We start from the raw sequence: 24,363 nt of genomic DNA, 5'->3' as shown, positions 1-24,363 counted from the left end.
GAATAAAGTTCAAAATGTGCTGCTTCATCTGTCTTTTTTCATTGATTATCAAGGTCATTTTTTATATCCCGCACAGAGCTTAGACAAAATTAAAAAGCATTACAAGAAATAAGGTCTTTATTTATGATAAACTGTAAAACAACCGTAGCAAAATACATGACAAATATTTCAGAAAATAATTAAAAGTCAAAACACTATTTAATCCCAAAGTAATATAACAGTTGTTATTTATACTTCAAAACTGTTTATGTCATCACATTTTACTTAGGCTGAATATTACTGAGAGTTTACTAGCAAATAGATTTTTTTTAGCAATGACAATAAAGTGCACAAATGCACTAGATGGTGATTACAATGTCCAGAAGCTCATGGAAATCAAGAAAACAATCTATTTAAGACATAACATCACTGCATACTAAATTATTACAACCCCTTCCAGTCTGAATAGAGCCGTCGGTTCTCTGCTACCCAGTCAACAAACTGACTGACTCGAGCATAAGCTCCAGGCCGCTGGGGTCGTCCACAGCCGATACCAAAAGATGTCGCCCCCACAAGAACCCATCGGCCAGCCTCTTCACACATCAGCGGGCCTCCAGAATCCCCCTGTCAAGAGCCCACAAAATATGCCAATACATTAAAAAAATAACAATAATATTGCAAAAATATGTCCCTTTAATGATAATTTTGTAACAAGTGACAGGCTAATTGTATGGAAGCTTTGCTCCATCTGAAATCGTGTACTGTCCGAGTAGGTACTACATTTGAAATTAACTTAGGACGTTTTATATAGTATGTATAGTATATATACAGTCAAACCAAAATTTATTCAGACACCTTCAACATTTCTCACATTATCAGTTTATTCGCAATAGTTTAGAAAATGGTAATAAATATGAAAAGAACTCAGAGTTATCAAATCAGTTGATATTTCAGTGGTTTTGGCCGTCCTTCTGTTAGACTGTCTCACAAATGAATTAGGTTGAATAGCTGTCGGCTGTTAAATGGATACTCCACCCAAAAATTAAAAATTCTGTCATCATTTGCTCACCCTCAAGTTGTTGCAAACCTGTATGAGTTTCTTTCTTCTGCTGAACACAAAGCAAGATATTTTGAAGAACGATTGGAACTTTGGCACCATTGACTTCCATAGTATTTTTTTTTTTTCTACTATGGAAGTCAATCGTGCCAAACAACAGTTTGGTTCCAATCTTTCTTCAAAATATCTTCCTTTGTGTTCAGCAGAAGAAAGAAACTCATACAGGTTCACTCATACAAACTTGAGGGTGAGCAAATGATGACAGAATTTTATAACTTTGGGTGGAGTATCCCTTTAAATTTAAGTACACAATTAGATAATGTCAATTTACCAAGCAATGATTCATTTTCTTCAGTCTGTGGTGTAAAAAAGGTTGCATTAGCAATTAAAGAAAAAAACACTTAAGCAAAACATGGCCAGGTCAAAGTGTCTGAATAATTTTTGGTCCCAAATTTTTATAAATTTTACTGGTAGTCCACTGTATGAAGAATTTTGGGGTATAATATGTCACAGTTTACTTTATTTTGCTATCCTCACTTACATAAATGAACTATAGTCTCCCGCACCCCACCCACTAGTAAAAAATATATCAAAAATTATATCTGGTGTCTGAATAATTTTTGGTTTGGCTGTAAATCTGACTTTACATATTTCACAATTGTGACTATTTCTCACAGTGAGTTTATATGAGACGTGAATGTTTGTCAATCAAAAAATAGTTTCTTCACTATTATTGATCTAATAAATTAACAAAAAAGAGAAAAGAAATATGAAAACATACTATATACCAATTAAAAATGAACACACCTTACAGGAGTCCACCGCACCCTCGGCATACCCAGCACACAGCATGCGGTCTGTAATGTTGTACTCAGGCAGCCACTCCTGACACTGTGTGTTGCTTAAAAGAGGCACAACAGCTTCCTGTAACACATTAGCTACGTTGCCTGGAGATCAAAAACAAACAGCTTATACATGACCATCCAAAAGATTATTAACTCAAATCTGAAAGAAAGAAAAAAAAAACCTGGAATAGAATGCACAAATGTGTATATCTGACCATTTTCAGACAGCAATCCCCAACCAGCAATAAAACACTTTCTCTCTTCTTCAATCTGTGCTCCAGGAGCTGGAAGGCAGATGGGCTGAATGTAATCTGGAAGAGAAATCGGCAAATCTGACAACAAAATATGTACAAATCATTTTACATTGTTCTGAAATGTCTCTCTGTAAGTAGTGGTGCAGCTAACAACTGCAAAAGCCAATGAAAAAAAAAAAAGTGTTTAAAATGTCATGAAACATGAACATGTAAAATAAAATATGCTTAATTTGATTTTATTTAGCTAAATGTAATTGATCTTTTTTGGGGGGTGGGGTGAAATATAACTTTAACAATATATTTCTGACAAACATGTTCCATCTCATTATGGCCACCATGTTGAGATCACATGACCATCCAATATCAACTGCAAAATTAATAAATCATACATGACAAAGGAGCCTACTTGAACACTACTGTTCAAAAGTTTGTGGTTTATGAAATAAGTCTTAAAATAATATCCTCTATTTGAATATATTTTAAAATGTAATTTATTCCTAATTAAAGGAATTTATTCGTGATTTATGTCAAAGCTCAATTTTCAGCATCATAACTCCAGTCTTCAGTGTCACATATAATAATTCTAACATACTGATTTGCTGCTCAAGAAGCGTTTCTTATTATCATCAATGTTAAAAAACAGTTGTGCTGCTTAATATTTGGAAACCGTGATCATGTTTTTCAGGATTCTTTGAAAAATCCAACGTTCAAAAGAACAATATTTATTTGAAATCTAAATCTTTTGTAAATATAAATGGCTTTAGCATATTTAGCCTATAAAAACTGAGTAAAACCCAACACTTGTAGAAAAACCAAGCGTTTTGTCTACGTACCAGTGTAGTTGACGGGTGTCTGTAAATGCATTAGGGCAAAGTCAGACTCCTTTGTTACCCTGTTATAGCGCTTGTGCATGATAATCTGATCTATTAAATGGACTTGTTTGTTGGGGTTATCCGTCCCAAACTGAGAGTGAAGACCCAACACAGCTGCCCAGTTTGACAGGTGAACATTCTTTCTACAGGATCAAAATATAATTTAGTCTCTCAGTGCATGTCTTTTACAGCCACAACTACAGCCATGAATGCTGAGCAGCGCTTACCCATGAACACAGTGTGCCGCTGTTATCAACCATTCCCTGTCAATCAAACTGGCCCCGCAAACATGGCGGCCGAGCCAGTTCAGAGACACTATCCATGGCCACGACCCTTCCTGGGAGTCCTGTCCTCCCACCACTCTGCCTGCTTGCTCTCTGTCCATTTCCACATCGGTCTCAGGTACTTTACGAACGCCACATGCTAAAATGCAGAGTACACAACAAGAGATTTTGAAATTGTATTGATTAGCATAAGAGCGTATGATACAAGTTTCAAACTTACGTTGATTGTTACAATGCAGCGACACGATCTTCTCACTGAGACATGCGTCACTTTAAAAAGAGACAAGATCATTTGAAATCAGATTTTATGGGCCAAAAAAAAAGAACGAAACGTTTTAATCGATTTTTACCAATTACCTGGGTTTCAGATCCAGTGAGCCATTAGCATTCACACTTACAGTAGTAAACGGACTATCTTCATCCATAGTGATGGAAAATGAGGCTTTTCCTGACCTAGATACATCAACAAACATGTTATACTGTTTTTTTCACAATAGGTATTATTTGACAAACTATTGTAAGCTTAACCCTATAAAGCCTGTAACATATTTGATACACAAATTTCTAAGATATTAAAGAAACTTTGCTGTTGTACACAATCTTCCACATGCCTTCTGTCCTATGATTTATAGTTTATACCGTTTTATCATATATAATTAAAAAATGTCCACCTTTAGGTTGTGGTACACGTGTCTTTTTGCTGGGAAATCTTTACTGATTTTTATAAAGGAAACAAGAATAACCTTTATATTGCTAGTAATATTCCAAGTTAAACACTGGACTGAAGCAACTTATGGTTATCCATATTTTTATCAAATATGATACATCAGGCTATTGAGGAGAGTTTATTTGTTCATCTCTCAATCATCATTTCACTGCATTATATGTTTTGCCCCCACAATAAAAACTAAAGAGCTTTGATAAAAAAAAACTAATTATTTAAATTATCGCATTCAAAATAAAAGTTTGTGTTTACATAATATATGTGTGTGCACTGTGTATAATTATTTTCTATATATAAATACACACACATGCATGTATATATTTAAAAATTTATTTATAATATAAATGATGTATAAATACATTTCTTAAATATATACATGCTTGTGTGTGTGTATTTATATATACAAAATCATTATACACAGTACACACACATATATCATGTAAACACAAACTTTTATTTTGAACGCGATAATTTAAATGCTTAGTTTTATGATTAATCATTGCCCAGCACTAATTTAAATATAAAAATCAGTTAATCTCCCAATAATATGTCTTACTAAGATCATATTTATTTTATGTAGTCTGCTATGCTGATCTCGTTGATTTACATTAGAATTTCATCTTACTTTATGGCCATATTAACATTAGCCACTGCACAAAATTCCATGTTTTTGGTCAGTTTGGCCATCTGAATAAAATGTTGCTGTTTTTTCATACTCGAGAATAAGTTCCTTATTCTCTTATAATCATACTATATGAGCCATAAAAGCCTGATGTATCAAATATGATACTCGACAAACATATGCAATTTTTGTATTCCTCAAGGTTTCAAAAATTGGATTTTTCTGACATTTTCTTTCATATTACACATGGTTAATATTATAATATGCTTAATAGATTTGACGGTTAAGTGTTTACCTGTGGCCCAAGTAGCGGCAGAAGAAGTCAGATAGCTGAGAGGTCCAGTCTTCAGCACATACCGTGTAAAGATCATTCTGGACCTGAAGTCTCAGCCGTTCAGTTCCAGTGACATTAGCTTTTATTAAATGCACTAAAACACAACAGCCTGTGATCAGCAGCATGAACAGCATGATTTGATTTGGGAGGTTTTGTTGTAGTTTGACTTGTCGATTTACCACAGTCGCCTTCATCGGAGCCATCGGAGCAGTTTTCTACACCGTCACACACACCGGCATTAGACACACACACTCCTGTGCCGCATTGAAACTGTCCAGTTGGACAAGGATCTGCATATTCAAGAGAGTTTTTGCAGTTTTTTTTAGGCCATCTCCATGTTATTTTATCATTCGCATACTGTACAAAGAAGAAAACGAACCTGGTTGGCCAATGTTAAGGCCTGTGCTAAAGTTGGCTAGAAAGCCTCTGTCATTCCTAGAGGAGTCTGTGGAAAGCATGATGGTCACCCGAGAGGTTGTGGAAAAGAGATCCGGGAAGGAACGATCACCAGTTAGGACACCTTCAGTGACGAAACACACATTATTACACTAAGATCCATTTATTTTTTGTTTGCATATTGTGCAAAAAAACATTAACATAATGCAAAAGTAATGTTATGTTAAATATTGACTATTGTGGCATATTATCTGTATTTCATATTGCTGGTGAATTAAATATGACACTTTTATTACATGAAATATTGGAGTCAGCAAGATCTTTTTTTTATTAATATATATATAAATATATTTTAATTCAGCAAGGATGCATTCAGCTGATCAAAAGTGCCAGTAAAGACTTTTACATTGTTACAAAACATTTTTTTAAATACTTCTTTTGAACTTTCTATTCATTGAAGAAAATATTTATCATGGTCACAAAAATATTAAGCAGCACAACTGTTTGCAGCATTGAAAATAATAAGAAATGTTTCTTGAGCAGCAAATCAGTATATTAGAATGATTTCTGAAGGATCATGCGACACTGAAGACTGGTGTAATGATGCTGAGAATTCAGCTTTGACATCACAGGAATAAATTACATTTTAAAATATATTAAAACAGAAAACAGATTAAACGATTGATCAAAAATTTTAATATTTTAAACACATGAGACTTCTTTTAAAATATTTTAAAAAATCTTACCGATCCCAAACTTTTGAAAAGTAGTATATACTTTTTTTAATAGAAAACTGTATCGAAATCCCCCATTACCTATAATATAATTGCATATATATATATATATATATATATATTTTAAAGATTCATGTTTTCCTAACAAAATTACCTAGCAACTCTGAATTTGGCTCCACTCCATCACGAATTTCCAAAATGTCATTATCCATCTCTAAAGCAACGTCTTGAAAATGTAATTGTATATTCTGTCCTTCCTTAGCATGTAAAGTCCACATACCTGTCCAAGATAAACCATAATAATCAAAACATTATCAATTAAAGTAGGTAGTGGTGTAATTGTCCATATTTTATTAGAATCTTCCATGAATTATTCTCCATTCTTAATGATCTTGGCCAAAAGTTAAATTAATCTATCTACAGTTGTACTTACACAAAGCATTGTGTCCATAGCCATTGGGGTAGTTTGGAGAACTGAATGTTGAGTTTGACTCATACAGATCAAATGGTCCCCCACAATCCACTATTAGAATTGAATTACAAAAATGTAACTCCTTTACAATTTTGTGCTAATAAACATAGCATTTGCATGACAACAAACTGACATCATTGTGAAAAGGGTCTATTGCTAGATCTTGCCTTACCTGGTATGGGAGGGGGGGTGGTGGGAGGCGGGACAGGGGTTGGGTCAGGAGGGGCCTCTCCGCAGGAACCAGGAACTATGCTGATGTCATCCAGGGCGATATCATTCAGAAATCCCGCCTTCTTCTGCGCTTCAAATACCACCTAAGACAGACAAGAAACGGGCAAATGTATTTAGTGACTTTTTAACCGTTTAATGTTACGGACTAAGTTGATTTTGTACATGAACTGACCACAGCATCTGCAGTGATGTTTAGTGCGGCTTGAGCATAGTTCCAGTTGTCACCATAGTTCCCTTCTTTCCGGAAGAGGACCGTGACGGATGAGCGTTCCTCTGTTGTGACCGTCAGACGCCAGACCTCCTCCCCGAACATATGGTACCTCAAAGAGCACAGGTACATTCATCAAATGCTTACAGCGGAGTTCAATCCCTTGTGAAAAAGAAGTACACCTCAGCATACTTTTAAGTATGAAATAAAATACTTTAAAAGAATATACTTAAAGGTGCTCTATGTAACTTTTCTACTAAAATTAATCCTTTTTTTATTGCCTGTGTGTGAAGGGGTTGTAATCACACATTAAAATGATCCACTTGTCGAGTTTTGCTATTACCTCTGAAGGCCAGTATTCCTATTTCTATGTGAAGTCTCCGGGTCGGATTTACCGCGAAATCCAACGGATGTGACGTGCATGCGCGCTCCCGAGCCTCTCTCCTTATATACAGTCTATTGTAGACGGTCAGGGAGTTACGTCCGGTTAAAGGCGCACGTTTTTTGGCTTATATCTCAGTCAATCTTTGATCAATATTCCCAAGACTCTAATTCTTTCGTAGTGCTGGACGGGGCCTTTCGAACGAGCCCACCCCCGAGGTCCAACTCGCCCGGCTCCCCGAGTTATAGCCGTTCGAAATCGGGGGTCCCAGCGAACGGCGATCCGGTAGGGGGCATCCCCGAGGCCCGCCACTCTAGCGTTCGGCCAAGGGTTCCCCTGGGACCTCCTCCCCTGAATTTGAGCTCTCTGGGTCTTTGCGTTCCAGAGATACGAGCGATTTTCTTCTGAGATCGTGACGTCACCGGCGTCCGCAATTTTGCAGCGCGCCCGATGGTTTTCTGCTAATATCTCCGCGAAAACACCACCAAAAACTATGGAACTTATATGGTTCTTTTCAGCTCGACTAGATGGTCCCAACGAGCTCGGTGCTCGCCGAATCCGTCTAGTGTTCGCCGAGATATTTGCGTAATAGACGGTATTGTCTATGAGTTCGAGCACGAGCGCTCTTGTAAAATTTGGTTGCAATCTGAAACATCACCACTAGAGGCCGCTAAAAGTTACATAGAGCACCTTTAAGTGCTAATCGCTAAAAGAATGATGAAAATGCTAAACTAAAATACACTTTAATGTAATTTCTATCGAAACTTGCATGTCATGTATTTAAAGTTCCCCTGTAGTCAATAATTGTATCCATTAAAACTCATCTTTGATCACCCAAAGGACTTTTAAACGTTTTTTCCTTGAATTTTTTTTTCTTTATGCCTTAAAATAGTTTGAATGTAACTCTACACCCTTGCCTCATTTAATATAAGCGGTTCTATGAATATGCAAATGATCCCCGCCTCCACTCACTCACACCAGCTCAGAGATCCACTGGTTGATGATCACATGATCACACGTTGACGTGATTGGTTATAAGGTAGTTTGTGACGTTAGAAACACCAGCGATTTTAAACCGCGATTTTGAGACTGTCTTTGGTTCACTGCAGTTTTAAGGAGAAAATGTGGTTTAATAAAAATAAGTGTACTTCTATTGCATTCGGGTCTGTTTTGACATGGAAGAGGTACATAATTATTATTTTTTTAATTCATGGCTTTTAGAACGAAGATCAATTTTGTACGTTTGTCAAAATACACTTTTTCAGATTTGTTGTTACAAAAAAAAATTTAAATTGTATTTTATTAAAAAATAAAATGACAAAAACAAATGAATGTCTTAATGTGTTTGAAGAGCAAAAGTTCATAGACCAAATAGACTAAATTTGAAAAAGGAAAGAGGGATTGGGGAAAAAAAAAAAAGTTCACATTTAACTTTGCTGCCACCTATTGATAAACCATTGCCGCATGAAAAGGAGATTCAAGCTGTTTATCATCATCATTTTTTTTCATATGAAAGTAAAATGTCATGCAAGTAAAATTAATATATTTTGTTTGAAAACAGTTGAGCAGTCACGAGTTATAAGTTTCAATTTATAAGTAACATCATAATATGGGAATTACCAGTATGAACTATTTCAGTCAATGGAGTTCATACTGGTAATTCTCATATTATGATGTTACTTATCAATTTAATATAATGATATAGTCAAATAAAATTTCTCATAAATACTGATAAAAATATATTTTCTTTAATATATTTTACAAAATTGAAATTTCAAAGACTTTCTAAAAAAATGTCATTAATAAAAAGGAATAAATTAAGTAATAGCATGGTAAAAAAAAAAAAAACATGGTAACATTCAAAATGTTAAACCTTTTGTGCATTCACTCATTATGCACAATCATTATGTGCGTTACTGATTAGATACAATATGGTTTTAGTTGAAAAATATTAAGTTATGATTGTTTTATAAGCTTACATTCCACCGGGTCCAAACAGACCCTGGAAAAGGTGTATGCAGTTTTTTATGCATTAGGAGGGAAAGGACAACTATAGATTATTAAAAAAATTATTTAAAATGATTGATTGAAAATGTTTAATTTGGCATTTAAGTAAACTTAAGTGGCCTTTTATTTCATTAACATTATAATATCTGCAAGTACAGTTTTTAAAGGGGTGGTTGATTATGATTTGTCTTTTCTAACTTTAGTTAGTGTGTTATGTTGCTGTTTGAGCATAAACAACATCTGCAAAGTTACAACGCTCAAAGTTCAAAGCAAAGGAAGATATTTGCTTTTAAAGAAATCGTTTTTTAAGGACTACAACAAACGGCTGGTAGGGACTACACGACATTCCTCCCGGGTTAGTGACATCACTAACCCTAAAATTTACATAAACCCCGCCCCCGCGAACACGCAGTCCATGTTGAGAAGAGGAAGAGTTGTTGTAGTAAAGCACATTTGTGAGTTCAAGCTAAAGCTGTCGCATCCGTCTTTTCACATGCAATATAGTACGGAACACATATCATGTCACTCTGTAGGCATCTTACAACAGTTCCCACATGCTAATCAATGACTTGAAGATAGTTAACTCCACATCAGCAACATAAATTCATCAACTAACCATTCAGAAACATCCTGTTGCATTCTACATGTTGTCACTTCTACTTGAGTCTCTCCATCATTATCAGACTCCGCCGGTTTGAACATAAAAGGCAGAACAGTTTCTGACATTTTAGTGCTTGTCTGCGTGAGGTAATCGGAGCTGCTAACACACACCAGTGATGCGCGGGTTGACCCGCGGTTACGAGTCATCCAAAAATATTTTTAATGATATTCGGGTTGCGGTCGGTCGGGTCATTTGAAATAAAGATGTCAATTAAACCTTTGTGATTTATATAGTAGCTACTAGACACAATTTTCTATGAAATACATAGGCCTACACTTTATTGGCTGAATAACTGGCACGAAGATGACGCACGAGCTCAGTCTGCAGGTCGAGATGGAGGCGGAGAGAGGAAAGATATGTAGCTGTAACGATATGCGATATGAAACCGAAATCACGACACTCAGATCCACGAACCTAAAGAATCGCGACACACCCCTTCCAACTCCAAGAGTTATCCTTCCCGTCCAGATCCAATGCTACCACATCTTTAAATTATATTAGTATTATTTGAATTTTGAAGTTAACATTATAAAATACGTAGACCAACACAACAAAACTAGTTGAGGATAGATTATTTAAAATTGGGGAATTCCAGCATTATGGACGTGACATTTGCAGTCAAAACTTGAAATAGGCCTATAAATTCTCAGAAAATGCATTTAATAGGCTACCAATATATTGAAACGTCTGTTTATCCATACCCCCTTAAAGGAGTCCAGACATTAGAAACATATCAGTCTACACATGCGTTTTATATTTATATGAGGGAAATAGGCTACACACGGATTCATGCGTGACAAAACAAATATTTAACTTTTAGGAGGCAAAATATTTTTTTTGTAATTCTCTGAATTACACTGCGCAAATCAAAAGTAATACTACCCGCCGGATGAAGAAGGGTTGGCTCTCCACAGAACATAAAATATTTTTTTTTATTTTTCGTGTTCGCATTTATGAGGAAAAAACAATGTAAGAACGTGACCGCTCTGAAGCGGCACTAAAAGACTGTTTTAAAACTTTCACAGAGACCTCAAACAGAGGACACAAAGCCTTTCTTTAAAGTGAATTTCGATTTGTACTAATTGTATCTTATTTTTAATCAATGTTTCATCAACCAATTGCCTGGATTTAATAAATAAGAAGTAAATATAACAGACAAGATAATCACGACAAGGAGGCGCCGGCGCGTGAACTGGAGCGCGTCTCATAAATGAACTGAAACTCAGCGTATAAGGTAGCCTACTTCACAGACCTGAAAAATATATCTATATTGAAATGTCTACTTGTAAACAGAACAATTCAAAACGAAAGAAAACGGACTGCTCTCTGCTTATCTGTATGAAATGTGCATTTCTCTCTGGCGCATTCACTACTGCGAAGATCGCGAGTCAGCAACGTCAACTTCATGTTTATTAATAAACAATTAGCCTACTTCTTGCGATGCTATTTACACATTTGTGTTACACGTCTAATGGCCCAATGACGCTACGATGAGCATTTACTACTTTTAAAAAATGCGGGTCAGGAAGCGGGTCAGGTACAATATTTTCTTTCTTTTTTTTTGCGGTCCGAGTTGCGGGCGGGTTAGTTGAAAACGTTGGTCGGGTGCGGGTTGTTTATACATTGACCCGCGCATCACTGACACACACACACACACACACAAGCTCTTGAAGCTCCGCCCTTTGTGCAGGGAGCAGCAACTCATTTGCATTTAAAGGGACACGCACGAAACAACGCTTTTTTAATGACACTCAAAAAGGGGCAACTTTAACATTCTATACAAAATTATCTGTGGGGTATTTTGAGCTAAAACTTCACATACACACTCTGGGGACAACAGAGACTTATTTTACAAATTGTAAAAAGGGGCATTATACCACCCCTTTAAAAATAGACTTTTAAAATCTGAAACACACTACAAGTGCACATTCAATACAATTAAGCGCACTTCTTTTTCACAAGAGGTGGAAACATACTTGACTACTTCTACCATTGTATCATCTTAGCCCATTTTAATTTGCCTTTATAAGACACATTTTTTGAAAAATGTGCATGTATAAGCTAAATGTTTCCAAACGTTACCCCTGATAAAAACTAACCAGAATTGCAGACACATTGCAGATTCCTTTACAGGACTCAGAGGAAGACTGTAGATACGGAATTTTTTATCCCAACTTCCAGGAGCCCGAGGTGTCACAATGTAGTACCCTATGAGATAAAAATCGATGCGCATCAGAGTAAATATCATCAATCAGAAATCAAAGTATAATAAAACATTAGACAGCATACATTTTCAAGTATTTGCTAACAGCAGATAAATTCTATGTATAGTCTTTACTAGCATAATGTATGAAATGGCACCTGATTGGTTGTTGCCCATTGTGTGATCAAAGCTCGGGCCAGTGTCTGGTGGAGGAGTAGCGCCTTGTGCTCGAATCCAGTCGCCATTGTCATCAAATTCTTGCCTCCAGAGACACAAGTCCTCTTCAAACGAACAGCTTATCTTGTCCTCATCTAACAAAGACCATAGAGTTCAATAAAACTTGAATATGATTTTTTTTTAAACTGAAATAAAAGTTAGCATTTTTGCACTTAGGAAGCTTAGCAATGGTGATGTTGAAGCCATGCGACAGTGGTGTAGTTTTAGCTACGTTTAGCGGTTACGGTTCCAATACTCCTTTTCTGCAGTATCGATAGGCCGATACCAAACTGTGCGTTCTCACTCTCTCTTCTCTCCGACAGCTAATCGACACACACTCGTCTCATTCGCAACGGTTCCCGCAGGTTTTGAGCTCACACCAAAAGTGTGCGCACCACTGATCTAAAGTGCCGCTCTCATAAAGCCGCCTCTCAAACAGCTTGCGAGAACCAAATTGACTTCTTTTTCGTGGCTTATTGCACTTAAACGGTCAAATACATACAAAATTATGTCAAAATGTCCGTCTTTCTGGGTATACAGGTAAATACAGTCAGTTTTGGAACGTAAATAGTAAAAAAAAAAATTATTGCATGTTGTGTAACAGTATATTGGATCTGTGCATAAGCTCTTAAAGTGACAACAGCCTAATAAACCTGCTTATGTCTGTAATGTTAATCAAAGAATGAAAGACAAAGAGAAAATCACTCTCTGCTCTTGACTGAATAACTTTTGTAACTTCAACTAAGCATCAATCTGCATTTAACTTTTTACATTTGATTACTTTAATTTAATTTCTTATTTTATAACTGATTCTTTACTTATGTAGTTCAAGCATTTCAAATAAAGCCTCCCTGTGCTGAGTGTAAGCTATTGCAACAAAATTACCCAAATTATCAAAACATTATGAGATAATAAATTATCTGTATGGCGGTATAAATGGCAGTGGTTTCGAATATCGTATTTTGCAAGGTTGAAAATTCTAGTATTGTGGCAACACTACTCTATATGCCTCTGAATGAGGTATTTCCACACCATTTATTATTATTTATTTATTTATTATGTCGAACGTTCCATAAATGTTCAAATAACATTGATTCAATGGCAGGTCTGGTATTTTGGGGAAATCAATACCCACTAGAGAGCTCACTGATGTTCTCTGCCGTGTAAGTAGCATTGAAGCCTTGAAAGTTATTGATGTAGTCTGCGTTAAATTCAACAGTGGCTTCATGAGATACTAGCCAGATGTCCCCTGGTGACGTTCCTGTGAGAGTGTCTGAAACACACAATCTGATGTCAAGACACTACTTAAGAAGTCAGAAATCTTAATGTAACACTGTTTATCGAAACTCACATGTCAATGTTTTCATAGGGCCGGTGCCCTCATATAGCTCCAGAACGTCAATATCTTGTTCCGTATGGAAAGTGGGAAAGACTATTTTTATGGCCAAGCCCTCAGTCACTCTGTGGGTGAAATAAAAGACTGTATGAGTTGGTGAAATCTCAAAGTATGTCTAGATGTATCTGATTATTGCATTACCGAATAATCCAACGGCAGGCTGTGGGACTGTCATAGACCTCTGGGAAGTTTTTAGAGTGGAAGGATCCAGTCGAACCAAGCAGGAGAAACTGGCCATCACACATTGATGCTATGGAGAATGAAAGACACACAATACTGTATCTATCGCAATAAGTGCATACAGGGTTTGACACCCGCCAAATGCAAGTGGATTTCCGCAGTGGTGTGTAAAGCAGTCAGTCCTACTAGCCACTTTAGCGGGTTGAATTTTATTACATAATGTATATGTTTTTTCAATTGTAGTCTTTTAAAAAGGCATCTAAAAATAATAACTAAACTAAATCAAAAATATAGATTTATCGCAATATATCGTGATATATCGTATCGTGAGGCCCTTGCCGATACCCAGCCCTAGTATCGATGTCAAAATTGTGGCCAGTGAAAATGCTGAGTGGCTAGTAACTTTGGAAAACCATTAGCTACAGTGGCTGGTGAGCAAAAAAGTTAATGTCAAGCCCTGAGTGCATATTTTCAAAGTAAATACTAACATTTTAAATAAAACATATAATATTAAAAGGGTCATAAATACATACCACAGACACTCTGATTCTCATCTGAGCCATCAGAACAGTTTTGTATTCCATCACAGAAGTCAGTTTGAGAAATACATGATGTACCATCAGCACATGCCTTCTGTCCATCTGGACAATTCACTGGAGTGACTGACAGACGATGCAAGACTATTACCATTCCAGCCAACAGGTAGAAAAATTGATTTTTTTAACAAAACCTGTTATTTTTCACAAATATGCAATATGAATAACATTAAAAAATAACTGCTTTCTGTTTCAATGCATTTTTAAAATGTAATTTATTCATTTTCAGCATCATTACTCCAGTCTTCAGTGTCACATGATCCTTCTGAAATCATTCTAATTTGCTGATTTGGTGCTCAAGAAACATTTCCAGTTATTAATGTTGAAAACAGTTAATCATTTTGAGCAATCCATGATACATTTTTTTCTGGGATTCTTACTGTCACTTTTGATCAATTTAATGCAAACTTGATAAATAAAAGTATTAATTTCATTAAAGAAATATTACTGACCCCAAACTTTTGAACAGAATATATACACTGACATGAAATACTTTGTGTGACATGTTTCACCACGGAATAAAAAAAATTTAAAAGATAATTGCGACTTTTTATCTCACAATTCTGACTTGTTATAAACCCGCAATTGCGAATTATAATGTCAAAATTGCGGGATATAAACTCGCAATTGCGAGAAATAGTCAGAATTGTGAATTTATATAAATTTTGCCTTTATTTGTTGCAATTGCGAGTTTATATCTCACAATTCTTTCTCAGAATTATAAGTTATAAAGTCTAATTTAGTCCTTTAAGGAAAAAGGTCTGACTTTATAACTCGCAATTGCTAGCTTATATCTAACAATTGCAAAAAGAAAAGTCAGAATTGTGAGATGAAAAGCCGCAATTACCTTTTTTTATTTTTTTTTATTCAATGAAGGAAACAAGCTTCCATAATTTTGTATGCATGCAGCTTTAATAAGCTCAAAATAATTAAGAGATTACATGGAATTCGTCACATTTGAATTCTGTAAAATTCATTTGTCACACTGAAGGACCATTTAAAATGGCACAAAGGTGATTAACAATTCACATATATAGATTCACACGTTCTCCGATACATTCATACAAATGTATTTTAACCAAATATTTTGGTGTTGCTAAAAAACAACAACTTTTATATTACATTTTATATAAACAATTTTTTTTAGCTTTTTATAACATGGATTAAATACAATTGTAACAACCAGAACTGACGTCTGTCACTGTTACCATGTCATGATGACCTCACAGCACACACAGCAATAACACACACAGCAATAAAATATAAAACATAACCCACCTGATCTCTGGGTTGAAGTTGGTTTATCTGAGGGTATATATTAGAAATGTTATACAATCAACTGAACTGTTAAACAATCATCTGAACAATAGTTTAAAACGATTGCATATATTAAATGAACTAATTAAATGAAGAATATATGGTCAGACGGAGATCTTCAGATGACTATGAAACTGTAGACATGTCTTGATATTGATGACATTACCTGAGACCTGCACACTGCTGATGTCAATTACGAGTCCATCATTTCCAATTTCACCCCGCTGTAAACCATCTACTAACTGCTCCTGCGCCGTCTCAGAATCTACAACACCACGGAAGAGGACGTCAAAGTGCACAACCACACTGCCTTCGCTGAGAACAACAGGGGAAAAAACAGACATAAAACTGGTGACAGACATTGACACTACTTGAGAAGCACAACTATATAAAATAAGATATTTTTAGAGAATATATCCTTAAAGGGATATATTATGTATTTTTATATACACACCATGTCACTTTTTTTCGTTCAAAATTGACAAAATGTATATAAAGAGCGAGCACACCATGAATCCATCTTCCAAACCATGTTTTTGTCTTATCCTGAATCACTACAGTACTGTATGCCTATGATAAATGTTTAATTCAGAATTTCGGACTATTTTAGACTAAGTGGGACGCCAAACGCAGATATTTATCATAAGCGCACATGTGATAGACGGACTACCCTATAACATGTTTGCAGGTATTTCATAACCTCAAAAGCTGTCAATTATTTGAAACATTTATATTCCTCATTTCAAACTCCATCTCTAGAGTTCCCCTAGAGGTCACCGTGATTTTGCCAAGACAGACATGTTCCTGGATCAACATATTTTATTGATCCTGGAACAACAAACCCAACCCTACCCACAACTTTCCCAACAATCAGAGGGAAATGATAGGCGAATAACACTGATGTAGAAGCACCTAACCCTGGCTTTAGGCCTAAACTTGACAAACTGTAAATTTGTCCCAAATCTGATTGGAATGTAAATGTTGATCGAGGAACATGTTGCACTTGATGAAATCACGTTCACCATAGAAGTCTCTAAAATCTAAATACATGCACATAATATTATAGATTATGACCTTTATTGCTGTCTTTATAGCTTAGGGGCTTTACAGTTTTTCTCAAATGCTTAAACACAAAAGCCAATCCTCTAAATCATTTTCCAATATCATAAACACATTTCACAAGAAGACACAATTCACAAAACACAATCCTCCGTTCTCATAAATCTTAACACACTTTTCCTTGTTAAAACACAAGTTGCAAAAGAACTCTGCTCATATTCTCAAATGAAAGCTCATGTGATGCAAAATGCTTGCCACAGTCAGCAATATTTGTACACAATGAACACACCTGGCGTCATTAATTACACACAACGACTCAAAATTGAAGACACTTGTTGCTAATGCTGTGACCACATGTATAAAAGCAACTTCAGAGTGCACAGTTTGCTGAAGATTCCAAACAAACACAATGGATGAAGGTAGAGTCAGGGGAAGAGGAATTCGAGTCAGAGGAGGGAGAAGAGCTGGCCATGGAAGAAGAGGAGCAGGCCAACGAGGAAGAGGAGGAGGCCAACGAGGAAGAGGAGGAGGCCAACAAGGGAGAGGAGGAGGCCAACAAGGGAGAGGAGGAGGCCAACAAGGGAGAGGAGGAGGCCAACAAGGGAGAGGAGGAGGCCAACAAGGAAGAGGAGGAGGCCAACAAGGAAGAGGAGGAGGCCAACGAGGAAGAGGAGGAGGCCAACAAGGGAGAGGAGGAGGCCAACAAGGGAGAGGAGGAGGCCAACGAGGAAGAGAAGGAGGCCAACAAGGGAGAGGAGGAGGCCAACGAGGAAGAGGAGGAGGCCAACAAGGGAGAGGAGGAGGCCAACGAGGAAGAGGAGGAGGCCAACAAGGGAGAGGAGGAGCCCAACAAGGGAGAGGAGGAGGCCAACAAGGAAGAGGAGGAGGCCAACAAGGGAGAGGAGGAGGCCAACAAGGGAGAGGAGGAGGCCAACAAGGGAGAGGAGGAGGCCAACAAGGGAGAGGAGGAGGCCAACAAGGGAGAGGAGGAGGCCAACGAGGAAGAGGAGGAGGCCAACAAGGGAGAGGAGGAGGCCAACGAGGAAGAGGAGGAGGCCAACAAGGGAGAGGAGGAGGCCAACAAGGGAGAGGAGGAGGCCAACAAGGGAGAGGAGGAGGCAAACAAGGGAGAGGAGGAGGCCAACAAGGGAGAGGAGGAGGCCAACAAGGGAGAGGAGGAGGCCAACAAGGAAGAGGAGGAGGCCAACAAGGGAGAGGAGGAGGCCAACAAGGGAGAGGAGGAGGCCAACAAGGGAGAGGAGGAGGCCAACGAGGAAGAGAAGGAGGCCAACAAGGGAGAGGAGGAGGCCAACGAGGAAGAGGAGGAGGCCAACAAGGGAGAGGAGGAGGCCAACGAGGAAGAGGAGGAGGCCAACAAGGGAGAGGAGGAGGCCAACAAGGGAGAGGAGAAGGTCAACAAGGAAGAGGAGGAGGCCAACAAGGGAGAGGAGGAGGCCAACAAGGGAGAGGAGGAGGCCAACAAGGGAGAGGAGGAGGCCAACAAGGGAGAGGAGGAGGCCATCAAGGGAGAGGAGGAGGCCAACGAGGAAGAGGAGGAGGCCAACAAGGGAGAGGAGGAGGCCAACGAGAAAGAGGAGGAGGCCAACAAGGGAGAGGAGGAGGCCAACAAGGGAGAGGAGAAGGTCCAGGAGGGAGAGCAAGACAACCTCGCACCATCATTACGGACGAGATGCGAGCAACAGTCATTGACCATGTCATTGTCCGAAGCAGGACTAAGGGTGTATTCACACCTGCCTTGTTTGGTTCGAACTCTAGTTCGTTTCCCCCCTTGGTGCGGACCTTTTGGGCAGGTGTGAATACAGCAATCGAACTCGGGTGCGGACCAAACAACCGAACCGAGACCCAGCTGAAGAGGTGGTCTCGGTACGGTTCCAAACGAACTCTGGTACGGTTCGTTTACGGTGTGAACATGAACCGACCCAATTGCAAGAAAGCACTGCGCCTTTGAGTTAACAGGCTTCCGTAGTCGGAGTTGCGTTATGGGAAAGTGATCTGTTGTAGCCTACTACATTTGATAAAATGAGTCATGGTTTGACCTGGAGCTTCGAAGAGACGAGCTGCCTTATTAACATTTGGGCAGATGCCCATGTAGCACAGCTGCCCATGTAGCACAGAATAACACAAAATTAGTAAAAGAACAAATATTGCAGTACGAAATATCTCCATGCTGAGCCTTTTTTGCACTTCCTGATTTCACTACTTGAGAATCCTTGTCCAATGAATGGACGACCTTAGCACACGTGTGGTTTTGTTTACAAATTTTGGTTCACTTGCAAAAAGAGCAGTGTGGAAAGCGAACCGTACCAAAAAAACAAAAACAAAAAATTATTTGGTCCGGACCAAAGCAAGTGAACTATCGGACTTTCCTGGTGTGAATACACCCTAAGAGTCCGTCCAAACCTGAGTAGGTTCACCGTGGCCACCATTATCAGGGCATTCAGACAACACAACAGGTATTGTACTCTATTGCTTTCTTTGTCACAATACAATTTTACAAGCCTGTGAAAGTAGTCTATTGGTTTCAAATCAGTTGTTACTGTATTGTAAAACATGTCAATTGACAACACATGTTTCTTTCTTTAGAGTTGAAAGAATGCCACATAGAGGTGGGAAGGTTGCCATATTTACAGCGGCACAAGAAACCCTCATTGTGGATATAGTTCGTGAGAACAACCTCATCAGACTCCGGGAGATCAGAGACAAAGTCATTGCCGATAATGTCAACTTTGAGAGCATTGATGTCAGCTTGGCCACAATAGACCGAGTTCTCCGGCGCCAAAAGATGCGGATGAAACAGGTCTATAGGGTTCCCTTTGAGCGCAACTCTGCGTGACACAAAGACCTACGTTACGAGTATGTGCAAGTAAGTATACATCCATGTTCACAGTACAGTTAGTGGACATACTGTGTTGCTCAGTGGCCTACATTACTTCTGGACAATACTGTGCTACCTGATTGAGTGTTGTTCTGAACACCTGTGCACTTTCACATTTTCACAGAGGATATTACAGTTGGATGCGATGGCCAGACCTCATGAGTACCTCTTCCTGGATGAGGCTGGCTTCAACCTGCAGAAACGAAGGCAAAGAGCCCGTAACATCATTGGCCAAAGAGCCATCACTGAGGTTCCTGGCCAACGGGGGGGTAATATTACTCTTTGTGCGGCCATGGGTTTGGAGGGGCTTGTCCACCGGCATGCTGTCCTTGGGTCTTACAACACTCAACGTCTCCTCACCTTCCAAGAGGAGCTAAAAGACATCCTCCTGGACCGCCAACAACACCATCCTGGGCCCGCACATCACATTTATGTGAGCATTTGGGACAATGTACGCTTCCACAGAACAAACCAAATCAGAGAGTGGTTCACCACCAACAGTAACCACTTTTTAAACGTCTGTCTGCCACCCTACTCCCCTTTCCTGAACCCTATAGAGGAGTTCTTCTCATCGTGGAGATGGAAGGTTTATGACAGACAGCCATACACTAGAGAGAACCTCCTAAGGGCAATGGAGCTGGCCTGTGTTGACATCCCAGTGGAGGCCTTCCAAGGATGGATTCGCCATTCCAGGGCGTTTTTCCCGCGGTGCCTGGCAAGAGACAATATAGCCTGCGATGTGGATGAGGTGATGTGGCCCGATGCAGCTCAGCGACATGATGCCGCACAGTGATTGTGGTGTGAATAAAGTAAATAAAAAAACTTCACACCCTGATCATGTTTTCAAGAGAACTGTTGTGTGCAATAGATTCTGTTACAGTAGTGTACATGCAGAATTTACTATAGATTTATACTCCTCATATGAAACTCACAAATCTAAATGCCTAATCCTCTGCAGAGATCTAAGAAGATCCATTACTGTAAAGTTTTTTAAAAAATATGCATTGGCAGTTATGAAACAAAGAACCTTCTCACAAATTGAGCATTGTGTTTTCAATTGTTTTGCTGTAGTGTAATGATGTGTATAGTGTTTACATTTTTGAAAGCTTCGAGCTGCTCTTTTGGTGTGAAAGTTTGAGTTTTGAAGTGAGAAGGTGTGGTTGTGTTTATGTACCTTTAGAAAAGGGTGTTGTGTTTAGACATCGGGGAACATGGAGGAAACGTTTGTGAAATGTGTTTTAGCATTTGAGAAAAACTGTAATATATAAAGTCTCACCTGAATTCATTGACCTTGGAACTTCTGAACTGCTCCTTAAGGGAAGTAAGACTGTAGGCTTCACTGATCTGCAAGCAGCAATACACAGAGAACGCAAAATCTGCTTTATCACACTAAAATACTGAGATAAAACATATAAGTCAGACAATAACTTACAGAATGAAATGGTATGTCACATAACACTACATACAAACGTTAGTCGCAGCTGTTGAAAATGACGTTTGATTTGCATTTAGATTCACATAACATAGATGTGTTGTTAAAAAAAAGCTATATTATGATTTTTTTGTTAATTATAATGATTTATCTCATGAAAATATGCTTACATTTAAAATTATATTTTACTTTTAATTTTCTTTATGAATAAGATTATGTACTATTAACATTTTCATATTTGCCTTGTGGCATTTTCATGACAAAATGTATTTTTAATTTATGTAATGCACCCAGTTGTTTCACTGTTGAGGAGTTTTTGCCATTCCCTTTATTTTTTATGATGATTTTCCTTATTAACTTTTATCAAGCAATTTCTACTGTAAACAATTAGTGTAATGATTCATTAAAATCAGTCTTAAAGGTTTTACAACAAATAAGACACATGAACCATGATTTGTAAATTAATCTATGGTGATATCACATTCCACATTAATTGTACAAAAATGTTAAATTGTACATACAATTGTAAATGTATGTTGTAAAATGTATATATTTATATATATATATATACACACATATATTATGTAAACACAAACTTTTATTTTGGATGTGATTTAGCATTGCCCAGCACTAATATATATATATATATATATATATATATATATATATATATATATACACACACTGAACAAAATTATAAATGCAACACTTTTGTTTTTGCCCCCATTTTTCATGAGCTGAACTCAAAGATCTAAGACTTTTTCTATGTACACAAAAGGCCTATTTCTCTCAAATATTGTTCACAAATTTGTCTAAATCTGTGTTAGTGAGCACTTCTCCTTTGCCGAGATAATCCATCCACCTCACAGGTGCTGATTAGACAGCATGATTATTGCACAGGTGTGCCTTAGGCTGGCCACAATAAAAGGCCACTCTAAAATGTGCAGTTTTACTGTATTGGGGGGGTCCGCTGATCCAGAGCATCCCAAACACATTCATTCATGCTGACTGCAGGAATTTCCACCAGAGCTGTTGCCCGTGAATTAAATGTTCATTTCTCTACCATAAGCCGTCTCCAAAGGCGTTTCAGAGAATTTGGCAGTACATCCAACCGGCCTCACACCCGCAGACCACGTGTAACCACACCAGCCCAGGACCTCCACATCCAGCATCTTCACCTCCAAGATCATCTGAGACCAGCCACCCGGACAGCTGCTGCAACAATCGGTTTGCATAACCAAAGAATTTCTGCACAAACTGTCAGAAACCGTCTCAGGGAAGCTCATCTGCATGCTCGTCGTCCTCATCGGGGTCTCGACCTGACTGCAGTTCGGCATCGTAACCGACTTGAGTGGGCAAATGCTCACATTCGATGGCGTCTGGCACTTTGGAGAGGTGTTCTCTTCACGGATGAATCCCGGTTTTCACTGTACAGGGCAGATGGCAGACAGCGTGTATGGCGTCGTGTGGGTGAGCGGTTTGCTGATGTCAACCTTGTGGATCGAGGACATGTCCAGTAACAATTCCCCCCCCCCCCAATAGAGTAAAACTGCACATTTTAGAGTGGCCTTTTATTGTGGCCACCCTAAGGCACACCTGTGCAATAATCATGCTGTCTAATCAGTATCTTGATATGCCACACCTGTGAGGTGGATGGATTATCTCGGCAAAGGAGAAGTGCTCACTAACACAGATTTAGACAGATTTGTGAACAATATTTGAGAGAAATAGGCCTTTTGTGTACATAGAAAAAGTCTTAGATCTTTAAGTTCATCTCATGAAAAATGGGGGCAAAAACAAAAGTGTTGCGTTTATAATTTTGTTCAGTGTATCAGTGGTGGGCAACGATTATTCGCATCCAAAATAAAAGTTTGTGTTTACATAATATATGTGTGTGTACTGTGTATAATTATTTTGTAATTATAAATACACACACATGCATGTATATATTTAAGAAAAATGTGTTATCAATATAAAAAATATTCATATTTATATCAAATATAAATTATGTATAAATATATATACAGTATATACATGGAAATATTTCTTAAATATATTATATATATAATTATACACAGTACACACACATATATTATGTAAACACAAACTTTTATTTTGGATGTGATTGCCAAGCACTAATATATATGAAATATATATGAAACCCAAAAATGAAAATACTCACACTCATGTCATTTGAAACCTGTATGACTTTTTCTTCTGTGGAACAGAAAAGCAGATGTTAGGCAGAATTAATGTCTCACTTTCATTGTGTGGACAGTAAATGGTAAGACTGTTATTCGGCCTAACATCTGAAAGTAAGTCATCCGGGTTTGGACTGACATGAGGCTGAGTAATTTGTATTTTAACTGTTTTTATACCTTCCAGGAATAATAACTATGAAAATGACTAATTCACCTTCTGCTCAGTGTCATATGCCAGAGCTTTAAACTGTGCGCTGTTTTTGTTCAGGAGCTCCTCTGTGAAAACCGTTCCATTAGTGATGACAAGTCTCCCAGTGAACTCTGAGCCGGTTTCCTCTCCTTCACCATCTATAGCTTAAAAAAAAAAAAAAGGAAACAGGGTCACTACAGAACATCGCAAGTATTCAGTATTGTTCATCTGAAATGGAGGTAATAGTCTCATACCTTTGTTGTCTAGTGCGAGCCAAGTTACAACAATTAGTCCCACGCAAACCACAAACAGCACAACAACCAGTGTTATGAGCAGAATCTCCGTGGACGACAAACAACAACCTCTTCTAGACATTTTAAGAAACTCAACAAACACTTTTCCTCAGATGATAAACCAGCATGTCACTGGAAAGTCAGAGGTGACACTGGCTTCCAGAGCTTCTAATATCCCACCTTCTTGCATTTGTCACTGTTATATAAACCAGCAATAAATTTTTATTGAACAATAACGGAGTACCATTTTATCAGCATTTCCAGAAAACAGGAAAATACGGAAATAAACAGAGGTTGGAAGCAAAAATATAATGTTCAAACA

The 24,363-nt window shown here is 37.9% G+C and overlaps 1 protein-coding gene across 2 annotated transcripts; it reads right to left on the bottom strand.

Moving 5' to 3' along the window:
* Positions 1-404: 404 nt before the first annotated feature.
* On the bottom strand, positions 405-24,123 carry tmprss15 (transmembrane serine protease 15). 2 transcript variants are annotated; one of them, XM_056262252.1, is made up of 25 exons: positions 24,003-24,123; positions 23,773-23,912; positions 21,202-21,269; positions 16,137-16,285; positions 15,932-15,958; positions 14,591-14,737; positions 14,019-14,127; positions 13,833-13,942; positions 13,617-13,754; positions 12,424-12,576; positions 12,162-12,270; positions 6,977-7,124; positions 6,746-6,887; positions 6,535-6,624; positions 6,256-6,381; positions 5,351-5,491; positions 5,151-5,261; positions 4,933-5,065; positions 3,649-3,744; positions 3,512-3,561; positions 3,235-3,430; positions 2,969-3,150; positions 2,097-2,192; positions 1,844-1,983; positions 405-603 (listed from the first exon to the last, which is right to left on the bottom strand). In XM_056262252.1, the coding sequence occupies exons 1-25, from the start codon at positions 24,121-24,123 to the stop codon at positions 424-426; spliced, it is 3,102 nt and encodes a 1,033-aa protein (XP_056118227.1). In that variant the 3' UTR covers positions 405-423. The 2 variants fall into 2 exon arrangements, with proteins under 2 accessions (XP_056118227.1, XP_056118228.1); XM_056262253.1 differs by having other exon boundaries at positions 14,591-14,719.
* Positions 24,124-24,363: the final 240 nt, after the last annotated feature.

The sequence above is a fragment of the Rhinichthys klamathensis genome, unplaced genomic scaffold (genome assembly GCF_029890125.1).
Source record: "Rhinichthys klamathensis goyatoka isolate OS25496 unplaced genomic scaffold, OSU_Roscu_1.1 h1tg000191l_1, whole genome shotgun sequence".
NCBI lineage: Eukaryota > Metazoa > Chordata > Actinopteri > Cypriniformes > Leuciscidae > Rhinichthys > Rhinichthys klamathensis.
Note: the sequence above shows the minus strand (reverse complement) of the source record. Positions and strands in the feature narration are given on the sequence as shown.